The sequence below is a fragment of the Staurois parvus genome, unplaced genomic scaffold, assembly GCF_062004578.1.
Source record: "Staurois parvus isolate SC_StPar_1 unplaced genomic scaffold, SC_StPar_1.0 ptg000157l, whole genome shotgun sequence".
In the NCBI taxonomy this organism is placed as follows: domain Eukaryota; kingdom Metazoa; phylum Chordata; class Amphibia; order Anura; family Ranidae; genus Staurois; species Staurois parvus.
This window is the reverse complement of record NW_028317953.1, coordinates 156-20,263: the sequence shown is the minus strand read 5'-3', so window position 1 is coordinate 20,263 and position 20,108 is coordinate 156. Positions and strand designations below refer to the sequence as shown.

Sequence of the window (20,108 nt, the reverse complement as noted above, 5' to 3'; positions counted from 1 at the left end):
TATATGACAATGCTCATTGAGGTTATAGGAGATATTTGCATTCCCTGTGATAGCATTAAAAGTGATAAAAAAATAATGTAAGGGACAGTGTAAAAATAATTTAAAAAATCAAAACTAAAAAAAAAAAAAAAATAGCACCCTTGCATCCCTGCACGCGCAAGCGTTGATCCCATGCCGGTATGTAAACAGCGGTTGCACCATGCATGTGAGGTATTGTTGCGAACGTCAGATCGAAGGGCAGTAATTCTAGCACTAGACCTCCTGTGTAAATATAAATTGGTAACATATAAAGCTTTTAAAGCGTCGCAAATAGACAATAAAAATGTATGTACTTTGTCTTTGCACGGGCATGCGCAATTTTAAAGAATGTCATGTTTGGTATCTATTTACTCAGCATAACATCATCTTTTATATTTTATCAAACAATTGGGCAACATATTGTTTTTTTGCATTCAAATTCTAAAAAGTGTATTTTTTCAAAAGATTTGCGTTTGAAAAATTGCTGCGCAAATACTGTGTGATGAAAAAATTTCAACACCCACAGCTTTATTCTCCAGCGCCTCTGCTTTAAAAAAATATATAATATTTGGGGGTTCAAAGTAATTTTCTAGCAAAAAAAACTGTTTTCATGTTAAAGTAAAGTGTCAGAAAAGGCTTGGTCTTCAAGAGTGGGTAATGAGTTGCATAAGCTTCTAATGTTGGCCCTGAAATGCCAGGATAGAAGAAGCAACCCCTCCAAATGACCCTTTTTGGAAAATAGACAGTCCAAGGTATTTGCTAAGAGGCATGCTGAGCGTTTTGCAGATCTCATTTGTTGCCACGTTTTTGGAAAACGAAGAAAGAAAACAAAAAAAAAATTTTTTTTCTCAAAACCCTGTGACAAAAATATCTGTAAAATACCATACCTCTTATCAAATTCCTTGGGGTGTCTACTTTCCAAAAAGTGATCATTTAGGGGGTTGTAGTATCCTGGCATTTTAGAGCCTCCAAAACTGTGATAAGTAGTGAGAAAGTGATATGAGGAAATATGCCCTTTGAAAGCCTGGAGGTGGTCATTGGATTTTGGGGGCGTGTATGTAGCTAGGCTGCCAAAACGTCTCTCACATGTGGTATCCCTATACTTGGAAGAAGTAGCAGAATGTGTTTTGGGGTGTTATTCCACATATACCCATGGCATGCATGAGCAATGTATCATTAAAGTGACAACTATGTAAAAAAAAAAAAAAATTGTCATTCAAAATATTCATTCCATGGACTCAACATGCCTCGGCAAAATCCTTGGGGTGCCTACTTTCCAAAAAGGGGTCATTGGGGGGGGGGGGGGGATTGTACTGCCCTGGCATTTTAGCATCTCAAGAAATGTGATAGGCAGTCAGAAAGTAATAGCTACGTAATTGCAATATATATACCATTGTTTGTAAACGCTATAACTTTCACACAAACCAAATATACATGTATTGAGATTTTGTTTTACCAAAGACATGTAGCAGAATACATTTTAGCTTAAATTTATGACTGAGTTTATTGGATATTTTTTTTAGAACCAAAAGTGAAAAATATAGTTTACTTTTTTAAATTTGGTGGTCTTTTTTTGTTTATAGCGCAAAAATTAAAAACCGCAGAGGTGATCAAATATCACCAAAAGAAAGCTCTATTTGTGTGGAAAAAAGGACATACATTTAGTTTGGGTACAGCATTGCACGACCGCGCAATTACCAGTTCAAATAGCGCAGTGCCAAAAAGCAAAAAATGGTCTGGTCAGGAAGGGGGGATAAATCCTCTGAAGGACAAGTTGTTAAAGGGATATTAAACCTTCATTTTTTTTGTCACAGCATTTGATTGACAGGCTTTAGAACCACTGTAATTACCCATCATTGGTTACAAGCTCTCTTACCAGAAGAGAGGAATCAGAAATGACAAATGATCAAATCTCAGTATAGACATTGTCTAATATGCCAACTTGATCCTGCCAATATCAGGTCAGCAAATCTTTGTTCACATCTTGGGTTAGAACGTCAGCAATTAAAATATGTTGTCAAACTAACCTAAACAATGTACACAGAGAGTTGTTATGCGACAAGCATCTAGCTTACCCCATAGATCTGAGACCAAACATGTCCAAATTTTGCAACTGTAATGTGTATGTAAAGCTGTTCTGATGTAGAGTTAGCAGTAAAGTCAGAGATTTGAGGTTCAATTTTTATATACAAGCTTGAAGTAATTATGTAAACAAAGAACATTCTAAACTGCCATCACAGACCTCACTTTCTGAAAATGCTAATGGTTTGGTTGCTATGCTGAAACTTTGGCAGGAATACTTTCCATGTCAATAAACACCCCTATCACATGGGCATGTCATTGCAGAAAATTTTTGGTTGGGAAGCATTTTAATACATCTCAGTCGCCTGTCAAAACACAGCAACAGTTGTTGGTGGGGTCCATCCACATTGTTGTGCTTGTAATTCTGCACTTTACAGTAAAGCAAGAAGAAAAAAAAAGTAGGGATATAGCAATTAGCAGGTTATCCTGCCTGCCAATATGCCCCATAAATGTTACTGTGGCCTCTCTGCAACCACGTCCAATTGTGGCTCAGTAAATCAGGATTTCAATGTGAAATTCTTCTTCATAAAGTCATTTAGGGAGTAGCATATCCCCCTCCTGATTGCCTGTTAAATGCAAGTCAGTCACTGCTGACAATGCCATCCACAGCTATGCACATGAGTAAGGGGCCTAATGCAGAACAAACGTGGAGAGAAATTCTGTCACTTACGTTTGTCATATTTCTCCCGTCACAGGCGTATTTTTTCTTTTCTTTTTATTAAGGCAAACATCAAAGCATATTAAACTGTCATTCATTGGTCAATGCTTCATTCACTTACAAAACTTCAGCAAATTAAACGTGTTTAGGTTACTTCACTCTACATGTTTGCTTTGCTTGCTGTACTCTTAAAATTATAAAATCATATTTGTGAGTATATATATATATATATATATATATATATATATATATATATATATATACACATACATACATACATACACACACACACACACACACAATATACACATATATACACCCACATACAATGTGCACCCTTCGTTACTTTGTCTTTCTGTAAAGAATTCCAATGACGTACAGTACATAGAGTGAAAAATGTAACACCTACACAAGTTATGCTTTTTTTTTTTTTTTGCAACCTTCACAAAATGAATTACCAAATTACTGAATCCTTGACACACAAGTACTAGAAAGTGTAGCAGAATGAATGATGGACATATATACAGTAGCCAGGCATTCACTACGCTACTATGTAATCAGCAACACTGTCATGCTAATGGTGCAAAGGCATGCATGAACATCTTTTCACAAAAGGTGTCATACTGTATGACTACAGTTAGCTTCAACTTTCTATAGAAAAATATTCTGAAAAAAACAAACTCTGGTGAACAAAGTAATGAAAATTAAGAAAGTGACAAAAATAAAAATTCTATTTTTCCTATTAAAAAAGGTAGGGTAAGGCTTTGGGGCTCCACTTCAAGGGGGGGGGGGGTCTGCATTTTGAGATCAGTTTTAGAAAGTGTCAGGTTTATTTTAAGCTCCCTGATGGTATGATTTTGTCAATATTTTTGAATGTCAAAGCGGTACATTGTTTTGTATGTTTTATATTGTAGGCCTGTAATTCTTAGGAATAACTCACTGAAATGTGTCCGAAGAAGAGTCTAGTAAACACTCCGGGTATGATAAAGTTTGAAACACGAAATCATAAATTATAATATAATAAATTATAAAAAATAATATAATACATTTAATTCAATAATGTAATCAAACCAAAAACACTGAATTTTTAAATAGAGCACCAAGTTCGCACATCACTGAGCTCAGTTGCAGAATTGTCACTGTCGTCACTTTCAGTGTCTGACGACGAATTTCCCTATCGCTCTATTCTGCAAGTGATTCCAATTCACGATTGCTGTTTTCTAGCTGGTCTAAAACCGCTTTTGACCTAAAGGGATGCTTTTTGGATGCCATGGATGTTCTCAAGTTTCCAGGCAGAAAGAACTTGAAAAGTGCAGGCAGCGCACTGGACAAAGCACTATGGACAAAACTGAGGTGAAATAGTTTGATACAGTAATGTAAACCTAACAGATTACAATGTATTGTATGTCATGTTTTATTTACTTTTTTGAATCTCCGGCCGGTTCGGCCCCCCCTGCGTCACGGCGCTCGCAGGGAAGGGAACCCGGAAGACGGATGCCGGCATTGGCTGGAGGACACAGTGGGAGGACATCAGGGGATCGCAGGGACAAGATAAATTACACTACAGTGTAATCCCGAGTGAGGCTCGGGGTTACCACTTTTGGTACTAAAAATTAACCCCGAGCCACACTCGGGATTACCGCCAGGGAGGTTAAAGGCCAACTACACCTTTTAAATCAGCTTACTCCCATATTTAGGGTGTAATACGAAGCATGGTGCCAAGTGTACCACACTCGATCACCACACTTGTAGTTTACTGACACTTTATCCAGTTCTCCAGCTGAAAGCCCAAAACTTGGTACAGACAGGGAGCTGGAGGAAGAGTCTCCAGGGGTCTGGGGCATAGCACCCACGATCCAATGAAAGTGGTTGCAATGCTCTGAAGGCTAACATGCAAAAAAATTCAAAATACACTTTTTGCTGCAGATATATGTGCATATATTTTTATTTTTCCAAAAGGTGGACTTAGCCTTTAAGCCAAATTATTATGTCCTCTGGGGGATCGTGAACATGTGAGCCTGTGTGTATACTAACAACTACTGTGTGCATGAGCAAATATATATAACTGATCTAACAAATTATTAATGCCATGTTTTTAATAATTAGGCTAGATATTGACAAAGTGGGGGGGGGTGGCTGTACACTGCCATATATGTTTAAATTACAGAATTATTTCAATGCCTTGCAATAGATTTCTCATCACAATGACTCATTGTCTTCTATGAATTCAAAGAGATGTCCTTCAGCATCAGTATATACTAACCTTCAGCAGGCCGCCTATCATGACCAAAAAAGACACGGGTGTCAGAGCTATTGATATATGGCAGCGGGAGTTGAGGTAAAGGACTTTCAGGAGATTGTTGACATACATTCTTGAAAGAACAAAAAAACAGAAAAATTATAAACAGGCAAAACAAACCTACAAAAACACCAAAACACAAACATATCTGGTTAGATACATTCATACAATTTTTTTAAAAAAGACACACTCAGCTTGCCCACGTAAGGCAATTCATCAAGTGTAATCTTAACAAGCATGACACAATTAGGTTATGAAAGTAAGTCATAATCAAGAGATTCTTTTCCAAACTTTTCCTTCTGTTGCTGTATTTTTATACAAGGAAATAATTATTTTAAGAAAATTCTGTCCTGCTACATCACTTCAGATTGCCCTGTTGCAGGTATAGCTTTGTAAAACATTAAAAATAAGTGCCTATACTGTTTAAAATTCAGTAATACACTGAATCACCCTGCTCTGCACATGCTCAGTTGCCTTCCATTTTTAGGCACTGTGCCGAACATGTAGAGGCCAATTTGCTGACAGCCTAAAGATTTAATGCTGCTCATGGGCTCTGGTAAAATGGCAGCCTCTGGCAAGAAGAAACAGGAACAATGATGGAGGCAATTTAGAGCACACATTAATTTTGGTAAGATAATTATTAATATGGAATGTATGCTTCTTGCTTAAGAACATTCTAAGTTGTTATGGGTAAAGTTCTAAGTACATTTTTTGCAAGTACAGAAAAATATTTGTTTATTTTGCCAGATATTCACTATGCTTGTACCTTCCTGTGCACTGAACTGATGTCCATACAACTACTGGCTTTTCAGGCTATCGGCTGTAAACTAAAAAAAATATATCAACCTCTATGCAGTAAAAAGCAAAGTTTGCAGTTGGAATAAGGAGAGCAGCCTAGAGTGACTTCATTACTGCTGCATTGATACAGTGCAGTGAGAGAGTGTTGTCAGCTATAAAACACAAGAATTGTTACTGACAGGATCACCAGGTAAAAATAAACAAATAGGCCTGAAATAATAAAACTAATGTAGCCACAACATCAAATGACTGATAAGATGAAATGTTACAATTTTGTGTTTTGGGTTGGTTTATATTCCCTTTAACAGAGTGCTTAAGAAATTAAAACTGATATTTTACCTTATACACATACAGATACTCCCGAAGAAAAGCCCCTTGTTGCAATGCTGGCTGCTTGCTGTCATTAATCAAAATATGCCTGAAAGCAGAGACCGCATTGTCCAGCTGGCGCAGTGTGACTGACTGACGACCAATGGTAAAGTTGATGTGGTCTTCCGCTAATGACCAACCTTTCCCTTTGTACACTTGCATTGCCTGACAATAACATCGCAGAGCGTGTTTTTTCTAAAAGAAAGCAGTAAAACCTGTTTTACTCCAAACAGCAGAATAAATATATACATATACCTGTAAAAAAAAAAACTAAACAACAAACCACACAAATACAATTCCTTCTTAACACGAAAAACAAATGAGATAAAAAAAAGTTGCAATTACACAGAATAGGCCTGAAGCGTGAAAATATGATGGTCGTTTATTTTATATAACTGACTTTAATTTTCAATATGTTTGCATGCAAAATTTCTGTGTGCCATTGCTCCCAAGTGGAAAGCAGTTTGCTCTATTGTTCATTAAGGAGGCATGCATATCTTTTACCAGATGGACCTGCTCTGGAAGATGACAATCTCTGTAGTAGTCAGTGCTATTACAATGACTGCCTCCTGTGCCAAACAAGGGGTCACTCCCTGGGCACAGGTGCAATTCACATAACACATTGAATTGTGTCAATACAAGGCATTCTTTGATTGGGCGAGGTGGAAAGGGGCAATTACTTCACAGTCTTCACCTTGTCCAATCAGACAATGCCTTGTATTCATTGTGAATGGCAGCGGTGCCGAAAGAGCGACCCGTTGTGGTCAGTATGCAGTGGGCAGCTGCTCGGCACAGGATCCAGAAGGTTCTAGGTTTCAATACTACCTTATCTTTGTGTACAATCAAAAAAGGTTCTTTGAGGATAAAGAAAGCTCAGACACGTCACTTTTCACTAAGTTTTCATGCAAACTCTGAGTGCAATTGCTCCCAGGTGGAATGCAGATTCCTTTATCGTTCATTAAGGGATACAGAAACAGTAGTTGCTCTGATACAACTGGATTGCTGGTTTTGCTACCTTTAATAAGATCTGGACACTAGCAAACTAAAAAAATCTTTGGTTAGCCTGGTGTAACTTCTCATTTCCAGCATGCCTCACTTTTTATCCACTGTCCTAAAAGCTAGGACATCTTTTCTCTCATGAGAAGAGTTTTCTCCTAAGTTTACCACTACTTTTATCTTTACCAGCCGTTTTTCTTTTTCACTTCACTCACCCATATGGTATAACATGTCAGACCCCAATACACAGATAAAACAAATAATAGTTCTAGCTTGCAATGTCCCTCCCTAAGAGACCTAACATGGACAACCTGGACCAATATCCTCTATTTGAGTCAACTCATTCTTTGGAGCTCTCCAGAGCACCGTCAGGTGTATCCCCCTCTCCTGCCATATCTAGTTAAGACAGCCATGCAAATTTTTTTGGGCCAAGCTGCAAATATGATTGTGAACTCTGAGCGCACAGTTTGTAAGCATGCTTTCATAGCTTGTCCTTCAGGCTCAGTACCTACAGCTGTAGCTGCTTTAGTGTCTTCTGCTGCAGAACTGTGCTGAAATGAAAAGTCACAACTTGTTAATGGTCAATTTTGTTCCTCTGAGGATCCTCAGTCAAGTGAATCAGCTCTCAAGCTTAAAACCGAACTCCCGGTATGATCTTACTTCATAATTACATTGGTCTGACTGGAACCAATGCAAGTATGCGTACCTTATACCCGATAGACCTGTTTTGGAACTGGACAATCTCTGTAGTAGTCATCGATACAGTGATTGCCACGATCTTCTGGGTTCTGTGCTGAGCAGGAGGCCATTAACTCGGCATAGTCACAGTTTACAGAAAGCATTGAATTTATTTGTCAATACAAGGCATTCTCTGATTGGACGAGGTGGAGAGAGGCAGTGACTTCACAGTTTCCATCTTGTAAAATCAGACAACGCCTTGTATTTACTTAAAAAAAAAAAAAATACAAGGTGTTGTGTTAATGGTGGTGGGCCAAAGTGAGTGACTGTATGCAGTGGGGTAGCGGCTTGGTACAGGATACAGGAAAATTGCAGCTATCACTGTAGTAGTACTGAGTGCTCCAGTGATTGTCAGTTTCCACATGTATGGTATATTCATACACATTAGTCCAAGCTGTACCAATATAAGCATGCAATTAAGATCATACCTGGAGTTCAGTTTTAAAGAGACCATATTGGATCTTACTGCAGCAGTACCAGCCATATTTAGAATGCAATAGCCAGGGACTTCAACTAGTGCTCTTACCAGTCAGGCTCTCTTAAAAGTCCCAAGACTGCTGAATGATATCTATTTCAAGAAGTGGTCTATACTCACTGTGGATACGGCGATATTTTGCCTTAACAAAACAATGAATGTACCAATTAAGAATGCATCAGTGTTTAAGGATACCACCTGTAAACATTTGGAAACACTTTCCATATCTTTGGTTTGGCTGGCAGACATTGCCATGCAACATGTTACAGTGGTTAGGTTTGTCTATCAGACCTCACAGTAATGTACTCAGCATAAGGCCAATGACCCAGCTTTAGTTCTAACTGATCATTTAGTTATTCACTTGGAACTTTTGCCCTCAGTACTAAGTTCTGCATTACAGTGTGGGCGATTTAGCTGATATGATCAATCTCAATTCTCGAATGAGTCTCCAGTCAATGAACAGCTCTCTGCTGAATTTGTTGGTCTGCTGATAAGCAATACAAAAAATACCTGGTGAGCATGTCTTGATGGTAAAGGTCATTTTAGCACTTTACTGGACAATTTCCTCCACTTACTCTGATGGGAATACATTAGACCTCGTTTTCTCCCATCTTTGCACTCCCTACAACCTCACAAACACCCCCTTTCCTCTCTCTGATCACAATCTCATCACCTTTACAGTGTCCTCATCTTCAAACACTTATCCCTCCAAGCAGCAAACAATTACCCACAGAAACCTTCACAACTTAAACCCTTCTCTTTTCTACTCTGCAACTCTCCCCTGTCCTGCCCTAACCTGGCCACTGCTGTCTACAACAGTTTGCTTTCATGCACACTAGACTCACTTACTCCTCTAACTACAAAAAATATCAGGCCCTAACGATTACAACCGTGGCAGACTGACACCAGAAATCTTAAGCGACATAGTCGTGCACTGGAATGATTGTGGCGTAAAACAAAATCTCAGCAAACATTCACCCGATATAAATCTGCTTTCTTAACATACAAATTCCTCCCTCCATGCTGCCAAACAAGCCTACTTTGTTACTCTTATTAATACCTTGTCATCCAGTCCTTGTCTTCTCTTCTCTACTTTTAACTCTACTTACTCCACCTCCTTCCAGTAACTCACTCACTGCTTACAGGTTTGCATATTTCAAAAACAAGATTGATGCAATTCAAAGGGGCATCGCCGCTACGCAGACATCTAACCCACTTAGCATACCTTGTACTAAACCTCCCTCCACACTTTCCTCGTTGGAACTTGCTACTACTGAAGAGGTCACCAAAAGTTTTCTCAGAACCCCATCTCACTACCTGCCCCCTGGATCCTGTCCCCTATCAACTACTACGGTCACCCTCTTCTTCTGTCCTATGCTTCCTCACTCACATCTTTAATCTCTCCCTCTCTAATGGTGCCTTCCCCACCCCTCTAAAGCATGCACAGATCACTCCCATACTTAAAAAAAAAAAAAAAAAAAAAAAGAAAAAACCCTTTCTGGACGCGGCCAACCTGAACAACTTAAAGACTCATCTCTCTGCTCCCATTTACCTCTAAACTCTTAGAACACTTAGTCTACAATCACTTGAGCTCCCACCTCAATGACAACAACCTTCTTGACACTTTACAGTCTGGCTTTCGCTCACTACACTCCACTGAAACTGCCCTACTAAAACTCACTAATGATCTACTAACAGCTAAAACCAATGGCCACTACTCCGTACTCTTACTACTTGACCTCTCTGCGGCTTTTGATACTGTTGACCATCCCCTCCTCAAACTCCACTCTCTTGGCCTCCAAGACTCTGCTCTCTCCTGGTTCTCCTCCTACCTATCGCAGCGCTCCTATAATTCTGTCTCCTCCTCTCCACCTCCTCTTTCTGTAGGGGTCCCTCAAGGTTCTGTCCTTGGACCCCTTCTCTTCTCCATCTACACTTCCTCCCTTGGTCGCTTGATAAACTTCCATGGCTTTAAGTACTCTCTCTATGCTGATGACACACAAATCTATCTTTCTACTCCTCACTTCATCCCTTCAGTCTCCTCTTGCATTGCTAACCTACTAAGTGACATATCGGCATGGATATCACTCCACTTCCTCAAACTAAATCTTTCCAAAACAGAGCTCATACTGTTCCCTCCAGCCCTTGTCCCCTCCCCTAACTTTTCCATCAAAATCAATAATACAACCATTAGACCCTACCCTCATGCCAGGGTACTAGGTGTAATCCTGAACTCCCATCTGTCCTTTCAGCCCCAAATCCAATCACGGTCCAAATCTTGTAGACTTCAACTCCGCAACATCTCCAAGATACATCCGTTCTTAACCTCTGAAACCACTAAGCAACTTATTCACTCCCTTGTTATCTCTTACCTTGACTATTGTAACTCCCTCTTCATTGGCCTACCTAGTAGCAGGCTATCCCCTCTTCAGTCTATCATGAAGGTTTTCTTTGGCTGGTCAGTGGCTTTTTTGTTTGCAAGTGTCCAGATTACCATGGAGGCATCGGTATAACCCATTCATATCAGAAAATCTACTGCTCCCTGATCATGGCGCTTGGAGACTCCTAGGTGCAGGAGCTCCCAACGCCCGCCCATTATGAACAAGCTGCCTGGGGCCTGATCCCTTCTATTCGCCCTGCAAGCTTACCTGCCTGGCTGCCGACTCCTGGGCAGCGCAGCGCCCCGCCCCCTTCCCCCCGCACGCTGGTCACGTGGCGACCAGAGGCGGCAGAGAGCCCTACCGGAGGCACCAGGAGGCTCATACCCCGGAGCCCTTGGAGCGATCGGGCACCGGCCGAAAGGGGAACATCCCGGAGATCCCTGGGAGAGGAGAGGAGGAGGGGCCCGAGGGAAGAAGGACCTCAGTGGAGACTGCCAGTGCAGGACTGCACTGGCAGGTTAAACGGATGGTACTCTGCAGGGATCTGGAGGTCGGGAGACATGGCAGATGCAGGAAATATTTGGATACAGGCTACCCTGAGCTCCTGTCCAGATCACTCCTCTCAGATGATACAATAAGTCGAGATATAAGACCCCAACAGCACAGAGACAGTTGGATCCAGAACCCTAGGCTTGGAAGGGATGGTGAGTTGCCGTGGGTAATGGCAAGAAATTTAAAGCTGTTAATGCTCTCTGTTGCTAAGTAAATGTATTTCTTAGTTGTGGGGCTGGACGGTTAGAAGAGCAAAGAGCTGGGGTATCTTAGGGGCCAAGCATTGAGGTTCATAACGTATGTGCTATTAATTTAATTCGGGACTGTAAAAGCTACTGGAGACGGGTCCCCCTGGAGGTATGAGAATATTGCACTTTGAACTGTGAGTAGAATGATCTGCGATTAAGCGTAGTTAAAATGAGGAGTAGACCCACTAAAGATGGGGAGGAAAAACCCTGAAATCCAGCGCAAACACTAGTACAATAAAGAAATACTTGTTAGCACTGGAAAAAAGCCCAGAGACATGAAGCCCAGAGAAACAACAGGAAGGAAGAAAAAAATCATGATGGGGATCAGTCAAGATTGTCAATTGGAGCACGTGAAGAGAATCAGACTAATGAATTTATAATAATGACAGTGTAAACGATCAAAACACCTCTGGATAACAGCCATAGCCCTATCACTAATCCCCACAAAAAAGGAGATGGGAGGAAATGTTTGCAAAAAACTGGAACTTTTTATGAAAAAGGAAATGGCGGTGATACATAAGGATCTTGGACGGATGTGATCAAGGGTGAAAGAAGTGGAGGAGAAAATGGAGACACAGGCTCAGCAGATATGTTATCTGGAAACGCAGTTGCAGGAGATGTGAAAGGAACAGTGGAAGCTGTCATACAAATTGGAGGACCAAGAAAATAGAGAGAAGAAATAATCTAAGGATCAGGGGCCTCCCTGAGGATGCACAAGAAGTGGAAAAAGTAAAGAAATATTCAATCCATTGACAGGGAGATTAGTTACAGATCCTTTGAGGATGGAGAGAATCCATAGATTAAAAGGTCCACCAGGAGTATCAGATACCCCTAGAGATGTGATTGTCCGATTCCATGACTATGAGGACAGAGAAAGAATATGGAAAAATCTGCAGGAGACCCCAGAGTTAAAATATGGAGAATCGATTTTACAAGTCCTTGCAGATATGTTGAAACCCTTCTTGGACCAGATGAAGGGAAAAAGAATTCAATATAACTGGGGATTCCCAGTGTGTTTGATCAGGTGGAAAGACGGGAAATCGGCAAGGTTAAGATTCCAAGAGGAACTCAGTGACTTCTGTGAAAAATTAGAACTGCAGAAATTGGAAATTGTGGGGTGGATGGAGGGGTCAAATGAAAATGAAGGCTAAGGTCAAAAAAAGAGAAGTTGCAGTCTGTGAATAAAAAAAGAAAATAGGGTTGGGAGGGGTTTGCAGGGTTAGCGAGAGAGGGATAGGGGGGCTCCAAAGGATGAATTGTTGTACCCTTTCCTTTCTTTTTTCTCTTCTTCTCCCTCTCTGCCCCACCTCTCCTGTGTTCTTTAGCAGGTTTTAGAGGAAGATGGGTAGAGCTGGCGAGGTGTCGGGAAGCCAAATAGGATTCCAAATACTTAAGCCCCATGCCGAGAGCGGGGGGCAGGAGTGGGTGTCCATTTTCAGAGTTTTACCCCAATTTAGGAATCACTAGTGGGGGAGTCCCATGGCATATTCCAGGGCAATTTATAGGCCAAGGGTTTTTTAGTAATTTAGGTAAGGGTTGGAAGGAGGGGATTGTGGGAGAGTTGGGATGGGAGGAAGGTCCGTGAGACGGGTAGTATATACAGTTTTCCCTTTGAATAAGAAAGAGAGCAGAAATATTAGACAGCTGTGAGCCTGATTAACTTAATGACATACAATGTAAAAGGTTTAAATTCTCCTACTAAAAGACATAAGATACTAAGGGAAGCTCATTATCTCTACACAGACGTAGTGTTCTTGCAAGAGACATATTTATCATATGATACTGTTAAATTATACTCAAGGCACTAACAAACTTGGTATTATGCAGATTCACCAATAAGGAGGGCTAAAGGAGTAGTGATCGGGTTCTCAAAAAACTTGGGTTTTGAGGTGGAGGAGAGATTGGTTGACCCAGAGGAACGGTTTCTATGTTTAAGAGGGAAACTGCGGGGACAAAGTTATACATTAGTTAATATTTATTGCCCGAACCAAAATCCAGAAGTATGTCTGTATGGAGTGTTGGGGAAAATTACGGAGTTTAAGAGGGGGGACTCTGGTCCTGGAAGGCGATTTTAATTTTTGTCTTGATCCATGGATGGATTTGTCTCCGACTGCATCAAGAGGAGAAGGTAAAAAATTAAGCGAGTTGAAAAAGAGGTTACATCATAGTCAGCTAATGGACGTATGGAGGTTAAAACACCCCAGAGAAAGACTATACCTTCTCGCTGGCACATAGATAGTATTCACGGTTGGACTATATTATGATCGAGCACAGACAATTGGATTCATTGGTTAAGTCTACAAATAGAAGTCATGTCTATCTCAGATCATCTCCTGTCACGGCGAGATTAACCCCTTGAAGCCGCAGCACACAAATATGCGACCTCACAGAACTGGGCTTTTTTCCGTGCGGCCGCATATTTGCGTACCTGTTTTTGTGCTGGGAGCGCGCTGCTCGGCGCGCTCCCAGCACAGAGACCGCGGTGTCACTGAGAGCCCCGGGTCCCGTTCGAACGATCGGGACCAGGGACTCCCGATTCCTGGTCAAGTGATCACTGCGATAGCCTCTGATTGGCTATCACAGTGATCAGTCACTGTGCAGCCCGGCCCCCTTGTTTTTTCTCTCTCTATGAATGGAGAAGAGAGATACATTGTATCTCTATAACTTCTGGCATAGAGAGAAAAAATAAAAGAAACAAATAAATATTAAAGAAAAAAAAAGAAAAATACCTAGATCAAAGTTTGATCTAGTTTAGTGCCAGGCAGGGGTGGACTGACCATTCGAGCACTGCCCGAGGACCCGGGGTCAGTGGGGGGCCCATGAAATGCCCCTGGTACCTTTTTATAAGCTTTTTTGGGTGTGTTTTGAATGTGGGCAAGGACACAGGGGCCCCATGATCCCCTATTGCCCGGGGGCCCATGAATTGTCAGTCCGCCCCTATTGGCAGGGTTAGTTTTTGGGTCGTCAGGGTTTAAAAAAAAAAAAAAAAATTGGTGTCAGTTCGTGTTAATGTCAGTGTGTTTTAGGTAACAAAAAAAAAAAAAAAAAAAACGACAAAAACAAAATGCGCACTATAGTTTCTGGGCTCAACTACGGGTACAAACAACAAATAACATACACATAAATGATATCGCTGCGATCGTCAAGAGCTGGATAATTTATTTTGGGTTGTTCTTTGGTGGTAGGTTATGGTCATAACAAAAAACACACAGCTAAATAAAAAAATAAAAACAAATTATTTTTTTTTTTACTATTTTGGGCCAGTTTTCCTTTGATAATAAAAAAAAATTAGGAGCTATCCATTACCATTTACGACCAAATGAAAGCCCAATTTGTCCTGAAAAAATCAAGGTATAATCCACCTGGATGTAGAAAGTAGTTGTGATGATATATACGGTTTTACTATCACATGTCAACGTTGCAGAATTGTGCTTAGGCATTTAGTTTTGTTTTACCCTTAGGCGTGAAGGGGTTAAAGGTAGGACAAGCAGGAGATAAAAGAGCAATGTGGAGACTAAATGAGATGCTTATTCAAGACCCCGAAGTAGAGAGGAGGTTGAGGGAGAAAATAGAGCAATTTTTTATGTTGATTGAAATTGAGTAAGTCTTGGCGGCCACCATTTGGGAAGCACATAAGGCGTATGTGAGGGGAATCTTGATAGCCGCAGGAACTAAAAAAAATAAAGATCGGGAGAGAAAAATAAAGGAGGTGACGGAGGAATTATATAAGTTAGAACAGGCACACAAAAAGACAGGATACAGTGGTCCATTCAAAGATCATACTTAAAAGAGAAGAGTTAAATGACCTACTGGAACAGGAATCAAGGCATATCTTCAATAGGGTCTCAATGGATAGATATCAGTGGGGGAATAAGCCAGGAAAATATTTGATAAGACTTAAAAGGAGAAGAAATCGAAAACTTATATTGAAAAAATTAAAGATGAAAAAGGAGACACACAACTCCACCAATGATTTCGCTAAAACGTTCCAAAAATTTTATAGTAGGCTGTATGATGTAAAACCTAAGAACCCGAAAGCTCTAAAAGGAAGAAAAAAGGAGTAAACGGCAGGAATTTTTAAAGGCAGCAGGCCTGCCAAAAATATCAAAAGAAAAACTAATAGCATTAGAACAAAAAAGGCCCTGAAGAATACAGCAGGAGGGAAAAGTCCAGGCCCCAATGGGTATACGGTTGGGTATTAAAAGACATTTGGAGACTTATTGGTCCCTAAATTTTGTATATATGTGAACGCCTTAAGAGAGGGAATGGGAATAAGAGCAGAATTGTTGAAAGCGTTTATAACGATTATCCTAAAGAAGGAAAGGATAGTTCACAATGCGCGAAGAGCGTAGATATAACCTCCTATTAAGATATGTGAGACAGAGCATAAGCTAGCAGCATATGCTGATAATATGTTGTTTTACATTGTGAATCCCAGGTTAACTTTGCCTAACCTAATGGGACTACTAAAAGAGTACGGTGAGCTCTCAAGCTTGAAAATAAACCCCCAAAGTTAGAGATCTTGAACATCAATGTTTCAAAGAATGTGATGCAGACTTTACAAAAAGACTTCCCATTTTCATGGCGGGAGAAGGAATTAGGTTAATTAGGCGTAAAGTTGACTCCTTCTATAAATAATATATATATAGGGTTAACTATATTCCATTAATAAATTAAATAAAAGGATGAGCTGAGAAGACTTTCAAGGGGAAGGGTCTCTTGGGTGGGTCGTATAAATTTGGTTAAGATGGTGATAGTCCCAGGCTGAATGAGAAAAAAACTGTTTATGGCCAGGCCAAGTCACACCAGCTTGTATGCTTGTTTATCAGGAGACTGGTAACCATGCAACCAAATTTTTACCCCACTAGAACACAGTACAAGTGTTTGAATATGCACAATTAAAAAAAAAACCTTTTTATTTTGCTTTCAGTACTTTCCCTTGGGTTAGAGCACATGCATTTTATAACAAAACTGTAAACAATGCCTTATAGATAAGATATTTACTGTCACATTGAATGGGTACTCTTCAGAAATAAGAGTCCAATATCTCATTGAATTAAACTTATTTTTTGTAATATTTTTTTTTTTCCAAAAAACCTGAAGTTTAGTTAATTTCTTTTTATATTCAGCACTAAGGATATATGTTACCTCTAATAAAATAGGTCTCATGTCCAAATCGCTGGTGCAAAGAAATCACACTTTTGCTGGGCCCTCACAGTTCTAAACTCCTGGTGCTACTGGGGTTAACATCAGCCACTGTGAGTGTGAAAGACTTGCTTCGGTTGCCTACCCCTTCTGACCACCTCTCTGTTTGTAGATCTTACTATTATTTCTCAGATAGCAAAGAATTCTGAAATCAAAGAGGGCAGATCCTATAATTCATCTGCCTGTCTTTCCTTCCCAGAACTCAAAGCATTCTGTGAATGGAAGAGTTTTATTAACCACTTGCCCTCCCGAGGATTTACCCTTCTTCCTGACCAGGCCATTTTTTGCGATATAGTGCTGCGTTATTTTAACTGACAATTGTGCGGTCATACAATGCTGCACACAAATGAAATTTGTGTCGTTTTTTTTCCCTACAAATGGAGCTTTCTTTCGGTGGTATTTGATCACCTCTGTGGTTTTTATTTCTTGCGCTATAAACAAAAAAAAACTGACAGTTTTCATCATAAATTTAGGCCAAAATGTATCCTGCTGCATGTCTGATAATAAAAATCCCAATATGTGTAAATTCATTGGTTTACGTAAAAGTTATAGTGTCTACAAATGGCGGTATATATACTGGATTTTTTTTTATACTAGTGATGGAGGCAATCAGCGACTTATAGCAGAACTGCAGGACTGAGGTGGGCATTCTGACACTGGAGTGGAACTGACTAACTGCCACTGACATCCTCAGTGACACATAATACAGTAATCAGTGCTAATAAAAAGCACTGACACTGTACTAATGACACTGGGCAGGAAGGGCTTAACATCTGGGGTGATCAAAGGGTTAACTGTGTGCTGTTTCACATAGTGGGCTGTCTCTGTGCTTCACTGTAAGCACACTGCTTTGTATGGCTGTGCTATGCAGAGCCATACAAAGCAGCATGCTGGTGCCGAGAGGGGAGAGTTTTGTATTGTTTACATAGTCCTCTCCCCTGTCAGTGTCCCTCGGAGATCACCGAGTGTCAGGGGGGAATCTTTGGCCGGGACCCAGTGTACAACAGCTGTAGCCGCCAATGGTGCATGCCCCCTACCCGGAAGTACAAAACCACGTATATAGACACGCAATTTTGTGCAGCCCTGCCACCCTATAGAAGTAGCTCTGCTATAGGACGATCAGGAAGCGGTTAATAGAAGAGGTTGGTGGAAGGGGCGAGCGTGTGATGCAACTCTTTTATACTAGAAGTGGCTGACGTTAGCCCCAGCTGCACAGTAAAATCAGCTCTGTTTGGGGGACCCCTGCACTGTGTGAAGATTTCTATACTATGCAGCAGCCAGCCAGGCATGAGGTGCACTTCATTACAAGCAAGTTATATCCCTGGAGCTCTATAGCAAAAAAGAAGCTCAGCTTCGGCTTTAGGATAAACCTAGAACATCAGATTCAACACGTTTTCACATTAGGAAATGGATGAGAAGCAAAAGAAAAACCATCAAAACTGTGCATCCTGTTTTTGTACTGTGCAGTGATTGTGGATGTGTGCAATGTTTGTTTTCCTCAAATCACTCAGTTCTAGTAATTTTCCCAAACAAAACACTGGTCAGCTACTTGCTAGATTTTGTAAGCCATATTAATTGCCTCAGTCTACCTCCTAAAACTAAAATTACAATTTTAGGTTCTTGTATGAGATAAGACCATGAATATCTATCCCATTATGTAAACTGTACTACTAATTACTCAGTTTACAGGAATAATAAAGCTTCAGAAATGGCACCTGTAGCATTAACACAGGATCAATTGTTACCAACACCCAGCAAAAACAGAGACACAGACAAAAACAAAACATGTTTATAATAAAATGGATAGTGATTAGAACTTCTCACAATGCTATTATTACTGTTCATGCCTCATGTCCCAAGAAAAACTACTCCCTCACTGTTTTTGATCCTGTTGTTACAGGGACAGAAAGTGAGGAGAAATCTCCCAAACAGGGTCAAAGACAGAAATATAAATCTTTGAAAATTTAACCCTTTAATCTTTCTTTTTTTTTTTTTTAAAAGGTTGGATTTCGGCAAATCAAACAATAACGCATAATTTAATTTCCTGCTGAAGAATTTCTAAAAGCAGAAAATTAACATGTACTCACCTGGCCTGCTTTACTAAAACGATGGCCTGCTAGTATCATATGGAAAGCGAATTTCCGCACCATAGGACTCTTCATGTTAATGAAGCAATGAGCAGCTTGTTCAAGAAGTAGTGCACTCCGCAAATCGGAGTCCTGTGGCCATAAAGTTTTACGGTCAACATTTTACTGTTATTGAAAAACACCAATCAACAAAAAACACTGTAATAAAAAAAAAACAAAAAAAAAGATCTGCAAATATCTTTTTGTTCACTTTAATGATGGGGAGAGAGCTTTTTATACAATTTCTTACATAGAGATCAGTTTGCATTTTTTAATAGGCATAACTTTCATACAGGATGCTACGTTAACAAAAAATTTAAAACTTTTACACTTTTTTTAAATTAAAATAATAAAACAGGTTTATACTTACCTGCTATGTGCAATGGTAAAGAACAACCCTGAACCTCTTCTTCTGAGATCCCCACCGGCGCTCTGGGCTCCTCCTCTTCTGTGTCTGCCCCCATAGCAAGCCACTTGATGTGTGGCCTTGCCCCTGAGCCGGGCTTTAGCGGTCTACACACACAGCGCAGCTCAGCCTTCTGCTCCTCACAGGATTTGATTGACAGCAGCAGGAGCCAATGGCTCCCATTGCTATCAGCAAAGCCCTTGACATCAGGAAGAGAGAAGAAGACATGCAGTTGAGCACATTGCTGGATCCATGAAGGACTTAAGTTTCGGGGTGGCGGGCAGAGGGACTTCAGGGGGATTGGGCATTTGGGCCCAGTGCAAGTTTTTTACCTTAATGCATAGAATGAGTTAAGGTAAAAAAAAAAAAAAACCCTTCAGTGTTTACAACCACTTTAACAGAACCTTACATTTACATACCTCACTTGTAAGACGAATTAAGAGGGCAGCAGATTCTGAATACTTCCCTTGGCTTTTTAAAATTTCAGCACTGAGTAAGACACATCTTTCTGCCAGAACCATATTCCTACAGTAAAAGAACATATTTAATTTCAGTAATTCACAAATAAGATGTTAAACTGTATATATGTCTGCTTTTCTACAATGGAATATGCAGAGCATAAGCAAATATTACAAACCCTTTTGACACTGGGCCTGCCAACTAGGACAGCAAGCAATCACTTGCACGCCAATACAAATATGTGCAGCTAGTAGTCACACAAAAACTTGACTTGTCCTGTAATGTTGAAGATGTTTGC

At 40.3% G+C, this 20,108-nt stretch overlaps 1 protein-coding gene across 1 annotated transcript in view; it reads right to left on the bottom strand.

Annotated features, from left to right (window-relative positions):
• TRAPPC8 (trafficking protein particle complex subunit 8) overlaps positions 1 to 19,899 on the bottom strand; it is a 53,596-nt gene extending 33,697 nt beyond the window's left edge. The window contains exons 1-4 of the mRNA XM_089675693.1: positions 19,771 to 19,899; positions 18,907 to 19,038; positions 6,195 to 6,419; positions 5,022 to 5,130 (exon numbers count right to left, since the gene is read on the bottom strand). Of these exons, the coding sequence (XP_089531819.1) occupies positions 5,022 to 5,130; positions 6,195 to 6,419; positions 18,907 to 19,038; positions 19,771 to 19,893 (589 nt within the window). The 5' untranslated portion in view covers positions 19,894 to 19,899. The remainder of the gene's footprint in view (positions 1 to 5,021; positions 5,131 to 6,194; positions 6,420 to 18,906; positions 19,039 to 19,770) is intronic.
• Positions 19,900 to 20,108: the final 209 nt, after the last annotated feature.